Here is an 18,575-nt window from a genome sequence, read left to right on the forward strand (position 1 = left end):
CCACCTTCCCAGCCCCAGCCCATGGATTTTTAATGAAATATCTATACTTTTACCTGAGACTTTATAAAATATACACCCTTAAGACATGCTGTGAGTTTCCTGGGCAATGGAGAAGAAGGTAGCTCCTTGGACCCTAACATGGTATAATTGTCCACAATCCTGTCCACTGTAGACTATGTGAGGCTATAAATATTTTAATTCCTTTCCAAGAAAGGCAGAAGAAAAGCTAGGCACCAACAACAACCTAAAACAGTCTGGGATGTTGCGTCTAGCGGGGGTTACAGATTGACAAGCTAATTATTCCACGCTATCAGGAGCAGAGTAATAACCGGATGGGTGGGTTGTTACAGAGGACATAAAAACTATGAGGACTTTGTGTAGTCAGTGGACCTATGATTTTTAAAATGATTCTAACCATTTGCACTAAATTTCATGGAAACAACCAAATGAAACTTAGAAAAAGTTAAAGTTTTACTTAAAATGATTAAAATGTTCCTGAGCCATCATTACAACTTTTAGAGAAATGCCATTTCCAAATCAGATCGACAAATAAAAGGTTCTCATTAACTTTTCTTTTTTTTTTTTGTTGGTTGTGGGGCTTGAACTCTGGGCCTGGGCGCTGTCCCTCAGCTCTTCAGAGCCCTACGACTTCAGCCACAGCACCACTTCTGGCTTTTTCTGCTTATATGGTGCTGAGGAATCAAACCCAGGGCCTCGTGCATTCAAGGCAAGCACTCTATCACTGAGCCACCTTCCTAGCCCACTCATTAACTTTTAATCATTAAGTTTTCAACAGTTGCATAGATTTTGCCCAATGTTTCCAGAAAGGATTTCTGATCTGTATTATATCTCATTTTATTGGGCTAATATCAGTACATATGTTAAAGTCATATTTTAATGTTTCCAATTTTGTCAATAATATTTTATCTTAAAAATAAATGTTTAATGAAATATGACATGGTCCCATAAATATGTATAGTATTCATTTGTCTGTTAACAATAAAAAGAATAAGAGAAAAATATTTATTTATTTGTCAGTACTGGAATTGAACTCGGCCAGAGTGCTCTGCCTTTACCTTTGCACTCAAGACTGGTGCTCTACCATTTTTGAGTCACAGCTACGTTTCTGGTTTTTTGGTGGTTAACTATAGATAAGAGTCTCAATGAACTTTTCCACTCAGATTTCAGATTTTAGACCCTGAGATTCCAGCCTAAGTAGCTGGGATTACAGGCATGAGCCACCAGTGTCCAGCAGTGTGAAATTTTATTTAAAAATATGGTTCAGTCCCTTTAAAGCAAGGTCTCTGCAGCTAAACAAGGGGAAATTCCAGGTTCCTTGAGGAGTAGAGGTGATCAAAGCATCTGTTTTCACAGTGCTGCCACAGCCCCATGCCCAGTAGAGACAAGAACTACTCTGTGTCAACATTTCCGTGCACTGCAAGCTCTGACTAGGATGAATGTAGGCTTAGTCTACCTACTTGTATCATGTATCTATGTATGCAAGGCATGCTGGGCATATTTGAGAGCTGTCTTTGAAGGAAGACCCCATTAAGAGCAATTATAAGTCTAGAACAGCCTAACCAAAATAATGCAATTTCAACTCTTCACTGTATCAGCAAGTAAATGATGAAATCCCCCCCCCGCCCCCCGCCCCTCCTCGTTGTGGGGCTTGAACTCTGGGCCTGGGCGCTGTCTCTCAGCTCTTCAGCTCAAGTCTAGTACTCTACCACTTGAGCCACAGTGCCACTTCTGGGTTTCTGAGTGGTTTATTGGAGATAAGAGTCACACGGGCTTTCTTGCCAGGGCTCAGGTCTCAGCTTCCTGAGTAGCTAGGATTACAGGCATGAGCCATTGGCTCCTGGAATGGAATCATTTTCTTTTCTCTTTGATTGTCAGGGCCGAATAGGTATTTGGCTTTGTTTGTTTGTTTGCCCTGAAGCTATGATTTTCTGTTCTTAATTTGTTCACCTTTATTCCCTTTGTACCTCCTTCCTAAAAGTGCTGATTTATTCTTTATTTTGGAAATAGTTGGATTGGCAGGAGAAACTGGGGGAAAGCGAATAAGGGGTAACATTGTCCAAAAAAAGAAATATACTCATCATTTGACACGAAATAGTAACCCCTCTGTAAAGTACCTTAATAACAACAAAAAATTATATTAAAAAAATAGGTGCATTGGATTTTTATGCAGGTAGGATGTGTTAAAACTGTGGAGCTCCAGGTCTGTGTTCTGACTTGCTGCACAAAATTCTTTTAACAGCATGGTTGAAAAACAGGTGTGTCCTGCATCCATCCTGATCCCCTTCCCCTCTAATAGCTGGAGGAGGCCTGTGCCTGCTTAGTTCCCCACCTGCCATTCCCCACAGCTGGCCTCTCTTTTCTCCCCTGTGCCCACATCTGCTGTTTACAGTGCAGCAGCAGTGCAGGTAGTTATTAGAGAACCATGTTTGTTCCATCTGCACCTGAAATAGAGATAGGCTGAAGGGGCAGATTATGAAATCTCTTTGTTAACACAAGAACAAAGGCCAGATTTCTCTATTTTTCAATGATGACTTCCAAAAACAAACTCTGTGGAAAGGCTGCCAGGACAGGGGATAGAGAATTCCATTGCATCTCCTCTACAGAGATGCAATCACCAAGGGGATGCTTAAATCTACTCCTCCTGATGAAGACATTAGACTGTAGCAAGCTATAACTATAGCTGTAAGAAGCTGTAACACATCACCTTCTCTAGGCTCAGTGGGGCATTGGTCTGTCTGATTGCAAACAGATTTCAACATCTCTTTACTCCTCCTTCATGCCACAGTGAACCACATTCTCCTTCCTTTGGAGTAAACACTGTAGCCACATCAGCTGCATTCAAGTTTGTTAACAAGCTCTCAGGGGACACCATTACCTTGCTGACTTTAGAAACAAGCCCTGGTCCTCACAGCAAGGGGAGCTAGAATGTGTCTCAGAGTTTCCACGATATACAGGTTCCCAGGATACTCACACTTCACTGGAATATCCAAGATGTCTACTGTAGGAGGGATCACATTTTGCTGGCCTTTACTGATGGCTTGTTAGGCCTAAAGTCACAGTGAAGGATTACTAGACTGAAAGGATGAGGCTTTCCATATGATCGTGGCTTTATATGGGTATGCTCTCTTAAAGGAAGGTGTGGGACTGAGCCACTGTCTAAGGAAATTTTTGAAGAGTTTCAATCTCAGGTTACTCAAAGACTCACTTGGTAATCTGAGGGGACAAATGCGGTGTGTGTGTGTGTGTGTGTGTGTACACGCATGCATACATGCACACAAGTATATTAATCTGAGGGGACAAATGCGGTGTGTGTGTGTTCGCATGCATACATGCACACAAGTATATTAATCTGAGGGGACAAATGCGGTGTGTGTGTGTGTGTGTGTGTGTGTGTGTACGCATGCATACATGCACACAAGTATATTTTTCAATATTCTATTCTCTCTCTCTCTCTCTTTCTTTCTGTTGTGGGGCCTGAACTCTGGGCCTGGGCGCTGTCCCTCAGCTCTTCAGCTCAAGGCTAGCACCCTACCACTTGAGCCACAGTGCCACTTCCGGCTTTTTTATGCTTATGTGGTACTGAGGAATCAAACCCAGGGCCTCATGCATGCAAGGCAAGCATTCTACCACTGATCCACCTTCCCAGCCCCAGTCTTCTATTTCTTATCAAACAACAAGTCCTGTCTATTTCCTCCTCAAATTAGCCACTATCTCCATTTTTATTTAGTTTCCAAGCTTTTTAACAAGGTATACATAGACTGCCTCTTCCTGATTTTATAATCACTTCTCACTATTTTTGGTTCTATAGACAAATCTTGAAGTATAATTTTTTTAATATGAGACTGAATGTAGGATCTCACACATTGTAGACAAGTCCTCTGCCATATAGCTGCAACCTCAACTCCTTGAAATATGATGTAAGCGGCAATAGATACAATTCCTTAAGTAGTGAGAATGAACTGGTAACCCTGAGAAGGGTTTTATTTTTGGTCAGTTGTGGGGCTTGAACTCAGGGCCTGGGTTCTGTTCCTGAGCATTTTTTGCTCAAGGCTAGTACTCTACCATTTTAAGCCACAACTCCATTTCTGGTTTTCTGGAGGTTAATTGGAGATAAGAGTCTTACAGACTTTCTTGCCTAGGCTGGCTCTGAACCGCCATCCTGAGATCTCAGCCTTTTGAGTGGCTAGGATTACAGGCATGAGCCACCGGCGTCTGGTTTGAGAAGGGTTTTACAAAGACCACTTCACTGAGTGTGCACGATGAGTAATATTTTTCTAATAATGAGGAAGAAAACTAATCCTCAAGGGCAACTAATAGTAAGTGCTGGTGCTGGATTCAAACCAGAATCTGTAACCCTAGAAACCCCTTCTCAACTAGCGCTCAGTAGAGTCTCATATGAGATACTATTTGCACAGACAACCACCAAGCTTCTCCATCTATGCCCCATTGATCTAAATTTCAGCTGGTTTTTATACTTTGGGGGAGGTGATGCCCTCCTTTGAATTTTAAAATGTTCATAGTCTGTATTAAACAATTCCATAGTAATGTCTATGGGACCAGCGTTCTAAGGTAACCATTGCTGAGAAAAACCATGAACAACTGGGATGCAGAGTATTCAGCATTTTACTTCAGATGCTTGGTCCATTTTCCCATAATGCTATCTAACTTCCGCTGAAGACATGCTACCTTTCAACAAGTCTCAAATGTTCGTCTTAGCATTTCAATTAAGCACATTGCACATCCTTTTTAGCTGGGAGGATTACCATAACTTTTACTTTACTTACTTTTTTGGGCACCATCTGCTTTTTCAGAAGCATTATTACATAAGAATTAAGGGCAGGAGAACAAATAGTGGATCACATAATGATTAAGCTACAACTGCTGCTAACATGAGAACTTCTCTGTAACAATTCATTGCATAATTTAGGTTTGAGAATTATAAAGTTTTGAGTCTGAACTTTCTTTTGATGATTATGGCACTTGATCATAACCATGTGCGATAAATTCACTAAGGTACGAGTTTATTGTACATTCTAATATCATTTGCTAGGTATTTTACTGACCCTAGTCTCTCTAATGAGAGCATGGTTTCTTTGGGAACTGAAACTATGTGCTGGAATGCTCTCTCTCTCCCCCTCCCTCTCTCTTCTCTCTCTCTCCCTCTCTCTCTCCTTCCCTTTCTCTCTCTCTCTGTCGGTTGTAGGGCTTGAACTCTAGGCCTGGACGCTGTCCCTCAGCTCTTCAGCTCAAGGCTAGCGCTCTACCCTTGAACCATAGCACCACTTCCAGTTTTCTGGTGGTTTTATTGGAGACAAGAGTCTCACGGACTTTCTTGCCCAGCCCAGGCTGGCTTTGTACCTGATCCTCAGATCTCAGCCTCCTGAGTAGCTAGGATTACAGGCATGAGCCATCAGCACCCAGCTGGAATGCTCTTCTCTATTTACAATTTTACCAAGTTCACTCACTATGGGAGACTAATAGCTGCTGCATCTGACAGCAATCTTTATTACACACCCAACACTGACCCAAGGATCTCACCTATAGTAATTTAGTTCTTATAATGCCCCACAAGGCAGTTATAGTTATTTCCCTGCATACATAAGAGGAAAGCCTGGGCACTGACAGTTTAAAATAGCAAGGTCAACCAGTTAGCAAATGACAGAGCTGTTTCAAACACAGGTAGTCTGGCTTCAAAGCCCACACTCTTAACAGTTAATTAACATGCCTGGGTCTGTTGAAAATAAAATTGTGTTACGAATAAAGAGGAATGATACAAAGATGATGTTTCCTAACTGTAAGCCACAGAAAGAACCAAGCAGGAAACTGACAATTGAGTTTTACAAACAATTTCTTACTGGACTACCCATTCAAGAGCACCCTTCAAACACACAATCCTGGGTTTGATTCCAATAACTACAAAAGCAAATTTAAAAACACTTAAAAAAAATAAAACCAACCTACAATATCCTACAGGCTGACGGCATTAGTTCCAACTGTTGACTAAGGAAAAGCATTTCTGTCTAGGGACAGATCTGTAGTGCTCACTGATTTCCCCACCCTTGCCTCCACCTGTTGAGTGCCATGGTGACAGTAGCTCCCTGTTGCATCTCCTGAGAAGCTGCCACTGCGGCCTCTGCCAATGATGCTACAGCCTGGGTGGCCTCTGATGCTTGCGTTGTCTGGATAGTCATCTCACCTCCTTGTAATGTGGCCCAATTTTGTTCTACCTGAGACAGAAAGGACAAGCCAGTTAAAATAAAAACATAAACAGGTTTTTATTTTTATATTTTTGGTCAGTCATGAGGCTTGAACTCAGGGACTGGGTACTGTTAGTACTCTATCACTTGAGCCATAGCTCTACTTCTGGTCTTTTCTGTTTATGTGGTTTTGAGGAACTGAACTCATGCATGCAAGGCAAACACTCTACCACTAAGCCACATTCCCAGCCCCTGGTTTTGATTTTTAGAAGCATTTTAATAACAAACTTTTAAATCAATGTGACCTACAATGCAGCAATATAGTTTTCAATATGGTATTCTTTGTATAAAAAGTGGGGGAATTAGAATATATATATGTGTGTGTGTGTGCACATATATATGTATATATATATATAAATATATATATGAATTTATTTTCATTTGCATAAGGAAATTCAGGAAGGACACATAAAAGAAACTATTGAAAATAATTTTTGGACCAAGTGAGGTGGTACACACTTGTAATTTTAGCATTCAGGAGGCTTAAACAGAAGGGTCGAGGCCAGGGCTATCTGAGCCTACATAGCAAGACTCTATTCCAAAAAACCAAACCAAACAAAAACAAAAACATAAAATACTTTGGAAGACAGCAAGCAAGACTTTCCACTGTATAGTATACTTCTATTCACTCACCCTCCCTCCTTCCCTTCTTCCTTCCCTCCCTCCTTTCCTTCCTTCCTTCCTTTCAGATGGGGTCTTGCTATGTGGCCTCAAATTCTCAACTTTGAGCCTCTCAAGTGTTGCCACCTTATCTGGCTGCGGTGCACTTTAAGGAAGTTAAATGATAGGGATGAAATTAATGGGGATAAGAGTAAATGGCAGAGGAGAAACAGGAGAAATGGAGGAAGTTTGTTTGTTTTTTCATGCCAGTCCTGGGGTTTGAAGTCAGGTCCTAAGTACTGTCCCTAAGCTTCTTTTTCTCAAGGCTAGTGCTCTACCACTTTAGCCACAGCTATACTTTGTGGCTTTTCTGGTAGTTTATTGGAGATAAGGGTCTCATGGCCTGTCTTTGAACCGTGATCCTTAGATCTCAGCTAGGATTACAGATGTGAGCCACCAGTACTTGACTGAGGGAGAGATTTTTAAATCAGAAGTATGCCAGGTGATAAATCCACTTTTGCATTATCACCTCTAAATTTCTCTCCTGGAATCTGTGCTTTGGGTGTGTTTGTTTGAACTCCTGTTGCTCTCTTTTCCTATTTGTTAGAAGTCAGTGTACTTGGATGTCATCATGTCCCAAAGAAAGTGTCAAGCCCCAAGAAGTGAAGCTATTCAGATGTTATCCCATTGGCTTCTAGGCATGTTTGTTAGAGAGACCCACTATACCTAGGGGCCCTTCAAACCTTGGTGCCAAATACCTCTAGCTAGAGGTGACCATCCCCCATTTTCACACCTCAATGCATGGAGTGTACTGCTATCTTAGGTAGGAACCTTAACTCCCATGCCCCATCCTTTGCTCCTGTTGAGCCCAGGTGCTATTCCTTTAGCTGTGCCTTAGGTGTTTTTGCTCAAGGCTATCACTCTAACACTTGAGCCACAGATTCACTTCTGGCTCTTTCCAGGTAAACTGGAGATAAGAATCTCAGGGACTTTCCTGCCCATACTGGCTTCAAAGTGCAATCTTCAGATCTCAGCCTCCTGAGTAGCTAAGCTTACAGGTACCAGCTGCGGGCACCCAGCAGAACATACTCTTTAGTTACATTTTCTTACTTGCTTTTGAGCCTATCCATACTTCAGCTAAATTGATATTCATTAAAATCCATTAAAATGTGTCATATAATTTGCAAAACCATTATATGTGTTGATGATTCTATTTTATATTCATGTCTTTAATGTCTGTATAGTGGTAGTGGTTTTTTGGTTCTTCCAGTGTTATTAGATACCACTTTCCTCTGATTATTCTGACACCTAACGCAGTAAACATAACCAGTCCTAGCATACAGCAAAATTAATTCTCAGGCCATTTGTAGTTTTAAATTTCCCATCAAAATAAAGTTGCATATTTTTAATATAGTTTACTCCATTTTTGAAATTCTTTCCTTATTCAATTCTAAATGTCTATAAATTTGTACTTACTCTTAGCTAACTTTAAACTGCTTAAGAGAATTTTTATTTCTTTTAACTACTCAGATTGTTGCACACCAGACCCCAAAAAGGTCTTTCTCATAAAAGTATTAAGGGATAACCACACCTTATTGAAAAATGCTATACTGGAAATGTAAAATTCTAAGTTCCTAACTGCTGAGTTTGGGTTGTAGTACTCTATCAGTTCTAATTGTTATGATTAACATATGCAGCCTAAGATACTTTCTTAAACTGTCATAGTATGATACAAAAGGGCCCCAGTAACATAATGTTAAAGATGTGGAAGCTACTTCATCTTCTGGATCCTTACCTCCACCTCATCTGTCCACTCAGATACTTAAGTAGTTGCAGACAGAATCTTTTCTTACCTCTCCATCAGCCACAGCAGAATAATTCACTTGGGCAACAGTGACTGTGGTTGGCAGTTCTGAAGCATCAGCCAATGTGGCTACTGTTGCCCCTGTACCAACCTACCAAAACACAAGAAGTGGTAAGTTAGCAGTAGACAGGCCCTCTGTCTCCTCTTGACTTACAAGCAAGAGCTCATCACAAGTTCAGTATAAGGATTCATATGCTTTGTGATGTGAAATGTGTTGTAAAACTTGTCAGAGCTGGGCACCAGAAGCTCACACCTGTAATACTAGCTACTCAGGAGGCTGAGATCTGAAGATTGTAGTTTTGAAGCCAGCCCAGGCAGAAAAGTCACCCTGAGACTCTTATCTCCAATAAACTACTCAAAAAAGCCAGAAGTTGTGCTGTGGCTCAAGTGGTAGAGAGCTAGCCTTGAGCACAAACAGGCTCAAGGACAGCACCCAGGTCTGGCAAACAAACAAAATAACAATCAAAAAACTTATCAGAGTTAGTATGAATTTTATTTTATTCTAGAATGTTATTTTAACCATATAAAACAATATTAGAAGAGCTATTGTGTTTTATTATGTGTCCAGTGTCAACCAGTTTCCAACTCTTTGTTTATTTTTATATTTTAGTGTAAAGATGATATACAGAGGTTACAGCTATATAAGTCAGGTAATGAGCTGAGAGTTTGAGGCCACATACTGAGAGACTTCATCTTGAAGGGAGGGAGAGAGGAAGGGTGAGTAGAAGCATACAGTAGAAAATCTTGCTTGCTGTCTTTCAAAGAAATGTATTCGTTATCCAACTCTTATCCTAACTTGAACTTCAGAAGTTCCCTTTATATCAATAAACTGTGCTTTACCTCAGAAGAGGTAATTTAGAAGGAATATTTCCTGGCCACTAATAATGAAAAATGAAGCAATTTTCAGGTGCTTTATTTGGAAATGTCCAGGAAGGCACATATAGCTCTGAATTAAGAAAAAAAAAAAAGTAATTGAATACTGTTCAAAGGCCAGGGATGCGGTTGAGTAGCAGAACACTTGCCTAGATGCAGGAAGCTCTAAGGTTTGATCATTAAACAAACAAACAAACAAACAAAACATTGAGCCATAAAATATAGTTCAAAAGTAAACTTTAGTGGGAGAACCAGGGGAGCTTATGAAGTTCAGACAAGAATTGGCACAATAATGCCTATTCTAGTTTGAAATGAGATGCTCACTCACCCATCTCCCTGTAACTGTCAAGCTTACTCACCTGGATAAGCGAGACAGTGCCGTCTGGGTTGCTGAAGGTCTGCACCACAGTTTGTGATGGTACAAGATGGGCTATACTGTGCGTGGTGGTGGCCTGTGTTTGTGTTTGCTGATCTTCAAAAGCATACAAAAGATCCTCCCGCCCATGTTGTCTGTAACAGTTTTTAACTATGGTCCGTAGTGCCTGGGTCCATGAAACCTGTGACCAAAAGATCAGAAGAGCATGTTAAGCTACAAGAAACATTGATATTTAGTCTCACTATGGAATAGTCAGCTGTTTACTGATCAGACCTCATACAGAGTAATGCCCGTAGGATTATTTCCCACAAAGTGATTCTGAAACAAAGGTTTCCCCTGGTTTCCTTTCTGATCTAAACTGGGTTCAGCATTTAGGTTTTGGATGCTATTCTATTCTGAAGAACTCAGATCACTCTTCTCAAAAAAATTATTATTTATTGTAACCCCTTTGTACAACTACATAATAATAATAATGATGATGATGATTACTATGGCTAGCAACATTATATTAAGATTTATCACTAAACTTCCAAGTGGAATAAAAAAATCAAACATGTAGAAAAAGGGACATTATCTAGTTTAATCCTGCTTCTCCAAGTTTTGTTACCAGCAGATGCACTTGGTAGATTTTTCATCTCTTTCTAATTCCATATGTATATTTTTCAATACTTTTTTTTTCATTCTTTCTTTCTTTTTTTTTGGTTGTGGGGCCTGAACTCTGGGCACTGTCCCTCAGCTCTTCAGCTCAAGACTAGCACTCTACCACTTGAGCCACAGCGCCACTTCCAGCCCTTTCTGCTTATGTGGTGCTGAGGAATAGAACCCAGGGTCTCATGTATGTAAAGCAAGCTCTCTACCACTGAGCCACCTTCCCATTCCCCAAAATGACTTCTAAGTCTTCAGTTGATTAATATTTTCATTTCAAGTCTCTCTAGTTTCTCCAAGCATCTCAAAAAATTAACGGTGCTTTAAAAGGCAATTATAAAGAATAAGTGCAAAAGCAAGACTTATTTGGAGGAATGCAATTGATTACATATTTTTAAACATTTAAGCACCAAGAAAAGATGAAAACTGAAGTAACGATATATAATAAAAAAGCAATGGGCAACTCAGGCCAAGAAAATCCTCACCCTCTGCTTCTGCTCTTCTGTGCGGACATCACTCCGGACATTCGCCCATGGAATGTCTTCGGGCCACCAAATGGGCTTGCAGCTTTCTTTTCCCCAGCCTGGTTTTCCCCGACCTGTGGAGTACTTGAGCATCTCTGGGATAAATGCCCGAAGCTGGGCCTGGAAGGGAAGCATGGTAATCAGTACTCATGAAAGATACCTAAAAATGTGTATGTCTTCTCCCAAACACTAAGATTATAAGATAGAGAGCTTTCCTGAAGGGTCCTAGAAAATCCCAAATGTGATTGCTGTGAACCATTATTTTCTACAGGTTAACAAAGCTGGCCTGGGTACTTGAAGTAAACACGTAAGAGCATCTAAAGCTGCATTTTGTGAACTTTTTTCCTTTATAAAATACATGAAAATACACTTTCCTCTTACAAAAGCAGGAAAATGACTCTAAAATTCTTCTAGAAAGTTCCTAGAAAGCCATTCTGCTGTTGGTGAGCCTCATATATACACTACAGTAAAATTTGTATTAATTATTTTAGAGACAGTCTTGATTTATAACCTAGACTGACATGGAACTTGCTATGTAGTCCAGGGACTTGAGATCCTCCTGCTTCAGCCTCCTGGAATTACAGGTGTGTACCACCATACCCAACTCCTATGTGATTCTAAATACAGTACATTCAGATTTATTTTACAAGTCAAAATCATTAACAAGCAGGTTTTAAATCAGAGTCCATTGTCATACTTCTTTATTTCCTGGCATGGTAACCACAGTCTGTATATGCTGAGGAAAAAAATTTACTTTATGAATAGTCTTCATCATTTATGATTTAAGGCAAGTAAAGCAGCTCACCAAGTTATAATCTTTGAACGCTTTCTAGACCTCCTGCTCTCCTTTTAACCTGGTTGTCTACAACACAGCCAAGGATCTACAACACTACTGAAGTGAGCAGTATTCTGCATCCACTAAAGACACATCTGCATTGACTCTGTGGTATAAGAGAGAAGAGTGGCTCTAGTGGTAGCATCTACCTAGCAAGTATAAAGCCCTAAGTTTAAACCCCAGTATTGTCAAAAAAAAAAAAGAGGACAGGCATTTTGAGCAAGGACTAAGGCTCAAGGACTTGTTTATGAGAAGGTGGGAGGGAGGGGGGGTGAGATAGAAGAAGAGGGCACTTGTATAAGCAGAGGAAAAAGATACAAATATGAGAGAGAATGATTATAGTAACACTTTACTGTAGAGCTTATCTGTCAGGTAGCCTTATAATAAATACACATTTTTTTCTTTTTTCTTTTTTTTTGGGGGGGGGTTGTTGGTCATGGGGCCTGAACTCTGGGCCTGGGTGCTGTCCCTCAGCTCTTCAGCTTAAAGCAAGTGCTCTACCACTTGAGCCATAGTGCCACTTCTGGTCTTCTGGTGGTTAACTGGTTAATTCTGGTGGTCTCAGACTTTCCTGCCTGGCTGGCTTCGAACAGTGATCCTCAGATCTCAGCCTCCTGAGTAGCTAGGATTACAGGCGTGAGCTACCGGCATCGGCAAAAATAAATATTTTTATCTTACCAGAAGGTAATACAAATGATTACATAACAGGAAATTATGAATTCAGATCAGCAATGCCAACCTTATAAAGATGGTCTAGTTCACAGATTTTATACTGTTAATTCCGGTGCTCCTCCTGCCACTTCACTTCTCTTCTTAAGGGCCTCCACTCCCAGACAGTCTCCTGACCTGACTACAGGATATGATACAGCACACTTTGTATATATTTGGCTCTGTGGCATCAAGGAGCAGACTGAATAGAAATGTATCCATTTGCAAAGCCATGCTATCAGCTGGCTCATGAGGTCATTCCTTTAGTTATTTTAAGAAAGTGCATCTCAAAGTCACTTTCCCTGGCGTCTTAAGAATATATGTCTTTTGTAGTAGTTTTACATATGCAGAACAGAAAAGGGCTTAATTCTCACACACATTTTCTATCTCTTCATATTAAAAAAATAGCTTTCTCAAGTGAACAAATTGATACTATAGACTTTTTCAAGTTCCTTTTATTTTAATGCAACTCATCATCTCTAGAAAGGATAGAACTTTGCATCTATCCTTAAGGAGTCTGGAGAAAGTAAGTAGAGAGGTTGTCTCTAAATTAATAAATTTATATTAAAAATATATGTATATATAAAACATACACAACTATATAAATGACATAAATTATATTAAAGTATAAATATAAACATAGGTCTCCTATCTATCTCTTATCCTACATATCCTTGCTAGACAGGTTTTCCTTACTGCTACATAGATTGAATGTCAAAAATCTAAAAAGCCAAATGGCCTTTAACCACTAAACTATATACTTCTACCCAGCTATACAATGTGGCCTCATGCTACACTTAGTTCCCACACTCATTGCCCACAGCAGCCCTAATCCTGTAGGCAAGTCTCTGTATAGTCCCATGAATTCTTTGTTCTACTCTGAGCTCTACCACTTTGAACCACGGCGCTACTTCCAGTTTTCTGGTGGTTTATTGGAGCTAAGCCTCACAGACTTTCCTGCTCAGGCTGGCTTTGAACTGAGATCCTTAGCTTCCAGAGTAGCTAGGATTACAAGTGAGAGCCATCTTTTGATTTGTTCCTTTCCTAAACTATTCCCTCCATTCTACTTTTCCAATGTCACCATTTGTTTTTTTTTTAATATTCATTCATCTTTTCTTGGAGATGGGGTCTCACTATGGAGCCTTGGCTGGCCTTTTTATGTGTGAGCCTTCTGCCCTAGCCTCCCTAGTGCTGAGAACACAGGCATAAACCAGCTTACCACCACTCATTCTTTCATACCCCGTAAGTCCTATATTCCTTTAAATATATTCTAGTTTTCTTCAGTCAGTTCTGTCAACACAAACAGAACTGGCTGTCAAGCTAACTATCTAAATCTTAATTTTCTTCACTGCAAAACATTAATGCTAATAGCAAATATCCAGGGTTAATTTAAGAAGATTAATGATGGCAGATATATGTGTGTGTGTCTGTAGGTGTGCAGTTGCGCTGAATTAATGGCAGTTTTATTATCAATTTACTTATCAGCTATCCTTTCTTAACAATTCTTACAGCATGCAACATTTAGGGCCTAACATTTCGTACTTAGTTTCTATGAAGCTTTGTAGGGATCATTTATCTCCCACAGAGATGCCTCATGGATAGCTATTTGCAACTAATTATGCTGATTCTGCCATAAGAAACTGTTCTTTTTTTTTTTTAACAAAAAGATGATCTAACCAGCTACTCTCCTAACCAATAAAATCAAATATAACTACTCTAAATGCAAAACAAATAAAGATGCAGAGCCATCATGACTTGAATCAGACCATAGCACCAATTCTAAATCTGCTATTATATTTCTCTGAGGCCAAATATGACAGCTTGCCAAAAAGAAAATTTTCTAGGATATGAGATCTTATTTTTAAGTCAGTCAGGGAAATGAAGGAATCTGATTGAAAGAAATAGTGAGCTTTCTAAAATGGATTACTAATACTGAAGACACTGAAATGCATAGTCATCCTTACCATTTCAAGATGAGTAAAATAGAAAAAAGCAGAGGCAGATGAGTGGGTTCATATAGATCTGGGTTGAGAATGAGAAACAAAAAAATGCAAGAACTGGGCTGGGAAGGTGGCTCAGTGGTAGAGTGCTTGCCTTGCATGCTCAAGGCCCTGGGTTCGATTCCTCAGCACCACATAGACAGAAAAAGCCAGAAGTGGCGCTGTGGTTCAAGTGGTAGAGCGCTAGCCTTGAGTTGAAGAGCTGAGGGACAGCGCCCAGGTCCAGAGTTCAGGCCCCACGACCAAAAATAAAATAAAATAAAATAAAAAATGCAAGAACCAAGAAGAGATGGAATTGATCACGTGGCCAATTCCTTTGTGTTGAGAAAGTGAACTCTCACTACACACTTTGAATGTACAGTTAGTTTAGGTAACTTGTTCTGCTGGATCTTTGACCATTAAAAAATGTACAAGCAGGCTGGGGATGTGGCTCAGTGAGAGAACACTTGTCTGGAATGTGCGAGGCCCTGGGTTCAATCCTTTATATGGCAAAATAATGGCTTTTACATAGCTAGGATAATAGGTTCTTATCACCATGCCTGTTTGAGATGGGGTCTTGTGAACTGTCCTTGAGCCATAATCTTCCTATAGTATCTGCTTTCCAAGCAGTTAGAAATACAGATATGAGCCCCCATGCCTGGTATCTATCTGTCTGGTGCTGGGGATCAAGTCTAGGGCTTCAAATATACTAAACTAATGCTCTACTACTGAGCTGCATATAGCTCTAACCCCTGGATTAGGCTTTTTAGAGTTTGTAAAAACCTTATTTCATAAAACTGTGTATGATTTCCACATAATCTTTACTTTTGATTGTCACTGACTTGAATTTGATACTTTTTTCTGACTGTGCCCTAGAAGGAGTAATATTTTCCACTCTACTAGTTTGGAGTGAGTTTATTGACCAAGCTGGGCTACTTTAGGTCCATGTAGAGCCCTGAGTCAGAATGAGAGCAACCAGGAAAGCTTATCCATCCCAATTAAAGGACAGCCTGAGAGCTTCGGCTTTACCTTTGCTGATCCTGTTGATTGTCTCCCTGTGGATTATAGACAAACCTCCCTTAACAAACACATTGAGTGGCTTTGGTTTCCAAAACTCTAAGACCAGTAATTAATCTAACTGGTAATGAGGACACAGTGGTGACTTCTGGAAAGGAATTAATTAACTCTTTTTATGCTGGGCAACTAATTTTCCCGCTATAACAGTTTTGAGGTCAAGCATGCTGAATAAGTGTGATCCTCCTACTCATAGTCTCCTATAAAGTTGGAGCCACAGTATATGTTACCTCTCCTGGCTTACTGACTAAGATGAGGGCTTGCCAATTTTTTTCTTGAACTGGCCTCCAACCATTATTCTCATTTCCACCTCTCAAGTAAATGGGATTTCTTTTCTTCTTTTTATTGGAGACAGGGTTTCCCTGTATGTAATACAGGCTGGTTTTAACTCCCAAGCTTTTTATACCTTATAGGTAAACAGGAATGTGGCAGAGAAAATAAATGCAGTCATTTGCAGAATAAGGTATTATTTTAATTAAAAATTATGAACTTGTGGGGCTGGGAAGATGGCTTAGTAGTAGAATGCTTGCCTCGCATGCATGAGGCCCTGGGTTCGATTCCTAAGCTCAAGTGGTAGAGTGCTAGCGTTGAGCTGAAGAGCTGAGGGACAGCGCCCAGGCCCAGAGTTCAAGCCCCACACTGATCAGAAAAAAAAAAAAAGAACTTGTAGGTTAAGGCCCAATTATATCCACATGAGTATTTAAAAGGCATTAGAAAGTATAGCTGCCTAGCTACTCAGGAGGTTGAGATCAGAGGATCACGGTTCAAAGCCAGCCTGGGTAGGAAAGTCTATGAGACTCTTATCTCCAATAAACCACTAGAAAACCGGAAGTGATGCTGTGGCTCAAGCGGTAGAGCGCTCACCTTGAGCTGAAGAGCGCAAGGACAGCACCCAAGCCTAGAGTTCAAGCCCCACGACTGACCAAAAAGAAAAAGAAAAAAAAGTACAGCCATCCCTTCCTGTATCACAGTTCACTTATTGCGGCTTCACTGTATCATGGGTTTTAAAAAAATATGAGTTACCCTCACCTATTGCAGGAGTTACAGTCTAGAGACCACTGTGATAGGTGAAAATCCACAAAGTATCAATAAGTAAACCACGACATAGCGTGGGACCACTGTCTAATGATGCTACTTTGCAAATTTTCTTCTATTGCAGGGGGTCTCTGGAACATAACTCCTGAGATAGGAGAGGGATCACTGTAAATAAAACCAAATTACTTCCCTGCTCAATTTTGGACTCATTTGTACTGTTGATCAGGGCTGTCTGATGGAGATGATGAAGATAGTTATTGTTATTAGAAGTACCTCTCAGGCTGAAGGGGCAGCTTAGCAGTAGAGTGTCAGACAAGCAAACCAGAAAGCAGAGCAGGTATGAGGCCATGAGTTCAAACCCCAGTAGAGGGCTGGGAATGTGGCTTAGTGCTCGCCTAGCATGCATGAGCCCTGGCTTTGATTCCTCAGTACCATTTAAACAGAAAAGGCCAGAAGCAGTGCTGTATCTCAAGCAGTCAAATGCTAGCCTTGAGCAAAAAGAAGCTCAGGGACAGTGCCCAAGCTCTGAGGTCAAGCCCTAGAACTGGTAAAAAATAAATAATTAAATAATAAAAAAATAGAAACTCTTCTCCCTAGAATTGCAAACAGAAACACTGGCTTTCTCAAACCTAGCTTTTCTCCATCCTGTAGCATACATGGAAGAGTCAGTTTGGGAAGACTAATAACTTTGGAATGAGTGAAGTCAATGGAGATACTTAGAGATTCCTTCAGAGTTTTCTCTCAAGCCAAACATCTGCTGTTGTACCTCACACCCCTGCACCCATCAACGTGTTATCCTTAAAGTCCAACCTTGTCTTTGCAGGAGTCTCAGATTAATCAGTTTCTGGCTATATTCTTTTATTTTAAGAATGTAAATCACTCTTCCTTGTAGGTCAAATTCTATATATTTATAGAAACATGCTAGATCTCTCCTTGAAGTTTTATGTGAATAACAAAAACCACATTGCACATATTTTACAACTTGCTTTTTTCCACTTAATATTCCCTCATACAGATCTCTTCATGGTTGTACAACTCCAATAATCTCTTTTTTCAACAGCTGTTTAGTGTCCATGGTATGGGTTACCATTTTATCAATCATTTCCCTATTAATAATTATTTTAGTTGTTTACAGTATTTTTTTGCACTTACAAATAGCACTTGTATATACTTCTTTGGGTACATATGTATTTCTTTACTATAAATTCAAAAAATAGGGTTGCTATTTAAAGGACATATGCATTGAACATTATAATAGATACCAATCCCATTCCCAGTAGTGCAGGACAATGCTTACCTTCTCATACCCTCTTTCACACCTGATATGTGGGAAATGACTTCCTATTATAATTTTCATTACAAGTGAGTTGAGAAACCTTTTATACGCTTACTGAATATTTTTTTTTCTGTGAACTATTTTTAATGCTTTGCTTATTTTTTCAATTTTTTTATTTGAAGGACATATTAATTTGTTCTGGATATTAATTCTTTACCATATAAACTTCAAATACTTCCTAGTTTAGTTGTATCCTAACTATGTAATCTATTTGATTAAAATCTTCTCAGTATTTCTGAATAAACCCTTATTCTTTGCTTAAAATATGCTGTTTGTCAGGCATGATGGCCATGACTATAATCCCAGCACTGGGGAGACTAAGGCAGTAGAATCATAAGTTCAAGAACAGGCTGGGATATGCAATAAGGCCTTTTAAAAAGTTATATTTAGCCGGGCGCTGGTGGCTCACGCCTGTAATCCTAGCTATTCAGGAGGCTGAGATCTGAGG

The 18,575-nt window shown here is 39.9% G+C and overlaps 1 protein-coding gene across 1 annotated transcript in view; it reads right to left on the reverse strand.

Annotated features, from left to right (window-relative positions):
- The window catches only part of Nrf1 (nuclear respiratory factor 1), a 122,445-nt gene that overhangs the window by 40,291 nt on the left and 63,579 nt on the right, over window positions 1–18,575 (reverse strand). Inside the window, exons 7-10 of the mRNA XM_013020034.1 lie at window positions 11,122–11,280; window positions 9,975–10,172; window positions 8,732–8,833; window positions 6,091–6,248 (exon numbers count right to left, since the gene is read on the reverse strand). Coding sequence (XP_012875488.1) covers window positions 6,091–6,248; window positions 8,732–8,833; window positions 9,975–10,172; window positions 11,122–11,280 — 617 coding nt within the window. The remainder of the gene's footprint in view (window positions 1–6,090; window positions 6,249–8,731; window positions 8,834–9,974; window positions 10,173–11,121; window positions 11,281–18,575) is intronic.

This window comes from Dipodomys ordii, unplaced genomic scaffold, assembly GCF_000151885.1.
Source record: "Dipodomys ordii isolate 6190 unplaced genomic scaffold, Dord_2.0 Scaffold48, whole genome shotgun sequence".
Taxonomy (NCBI): domain Eukaryota; kingdom Metazoa; phylum Chordata; class Mammalia; order Rodentia; family Heteromyidae; genus Dipodomys; species Dipodomys ordii.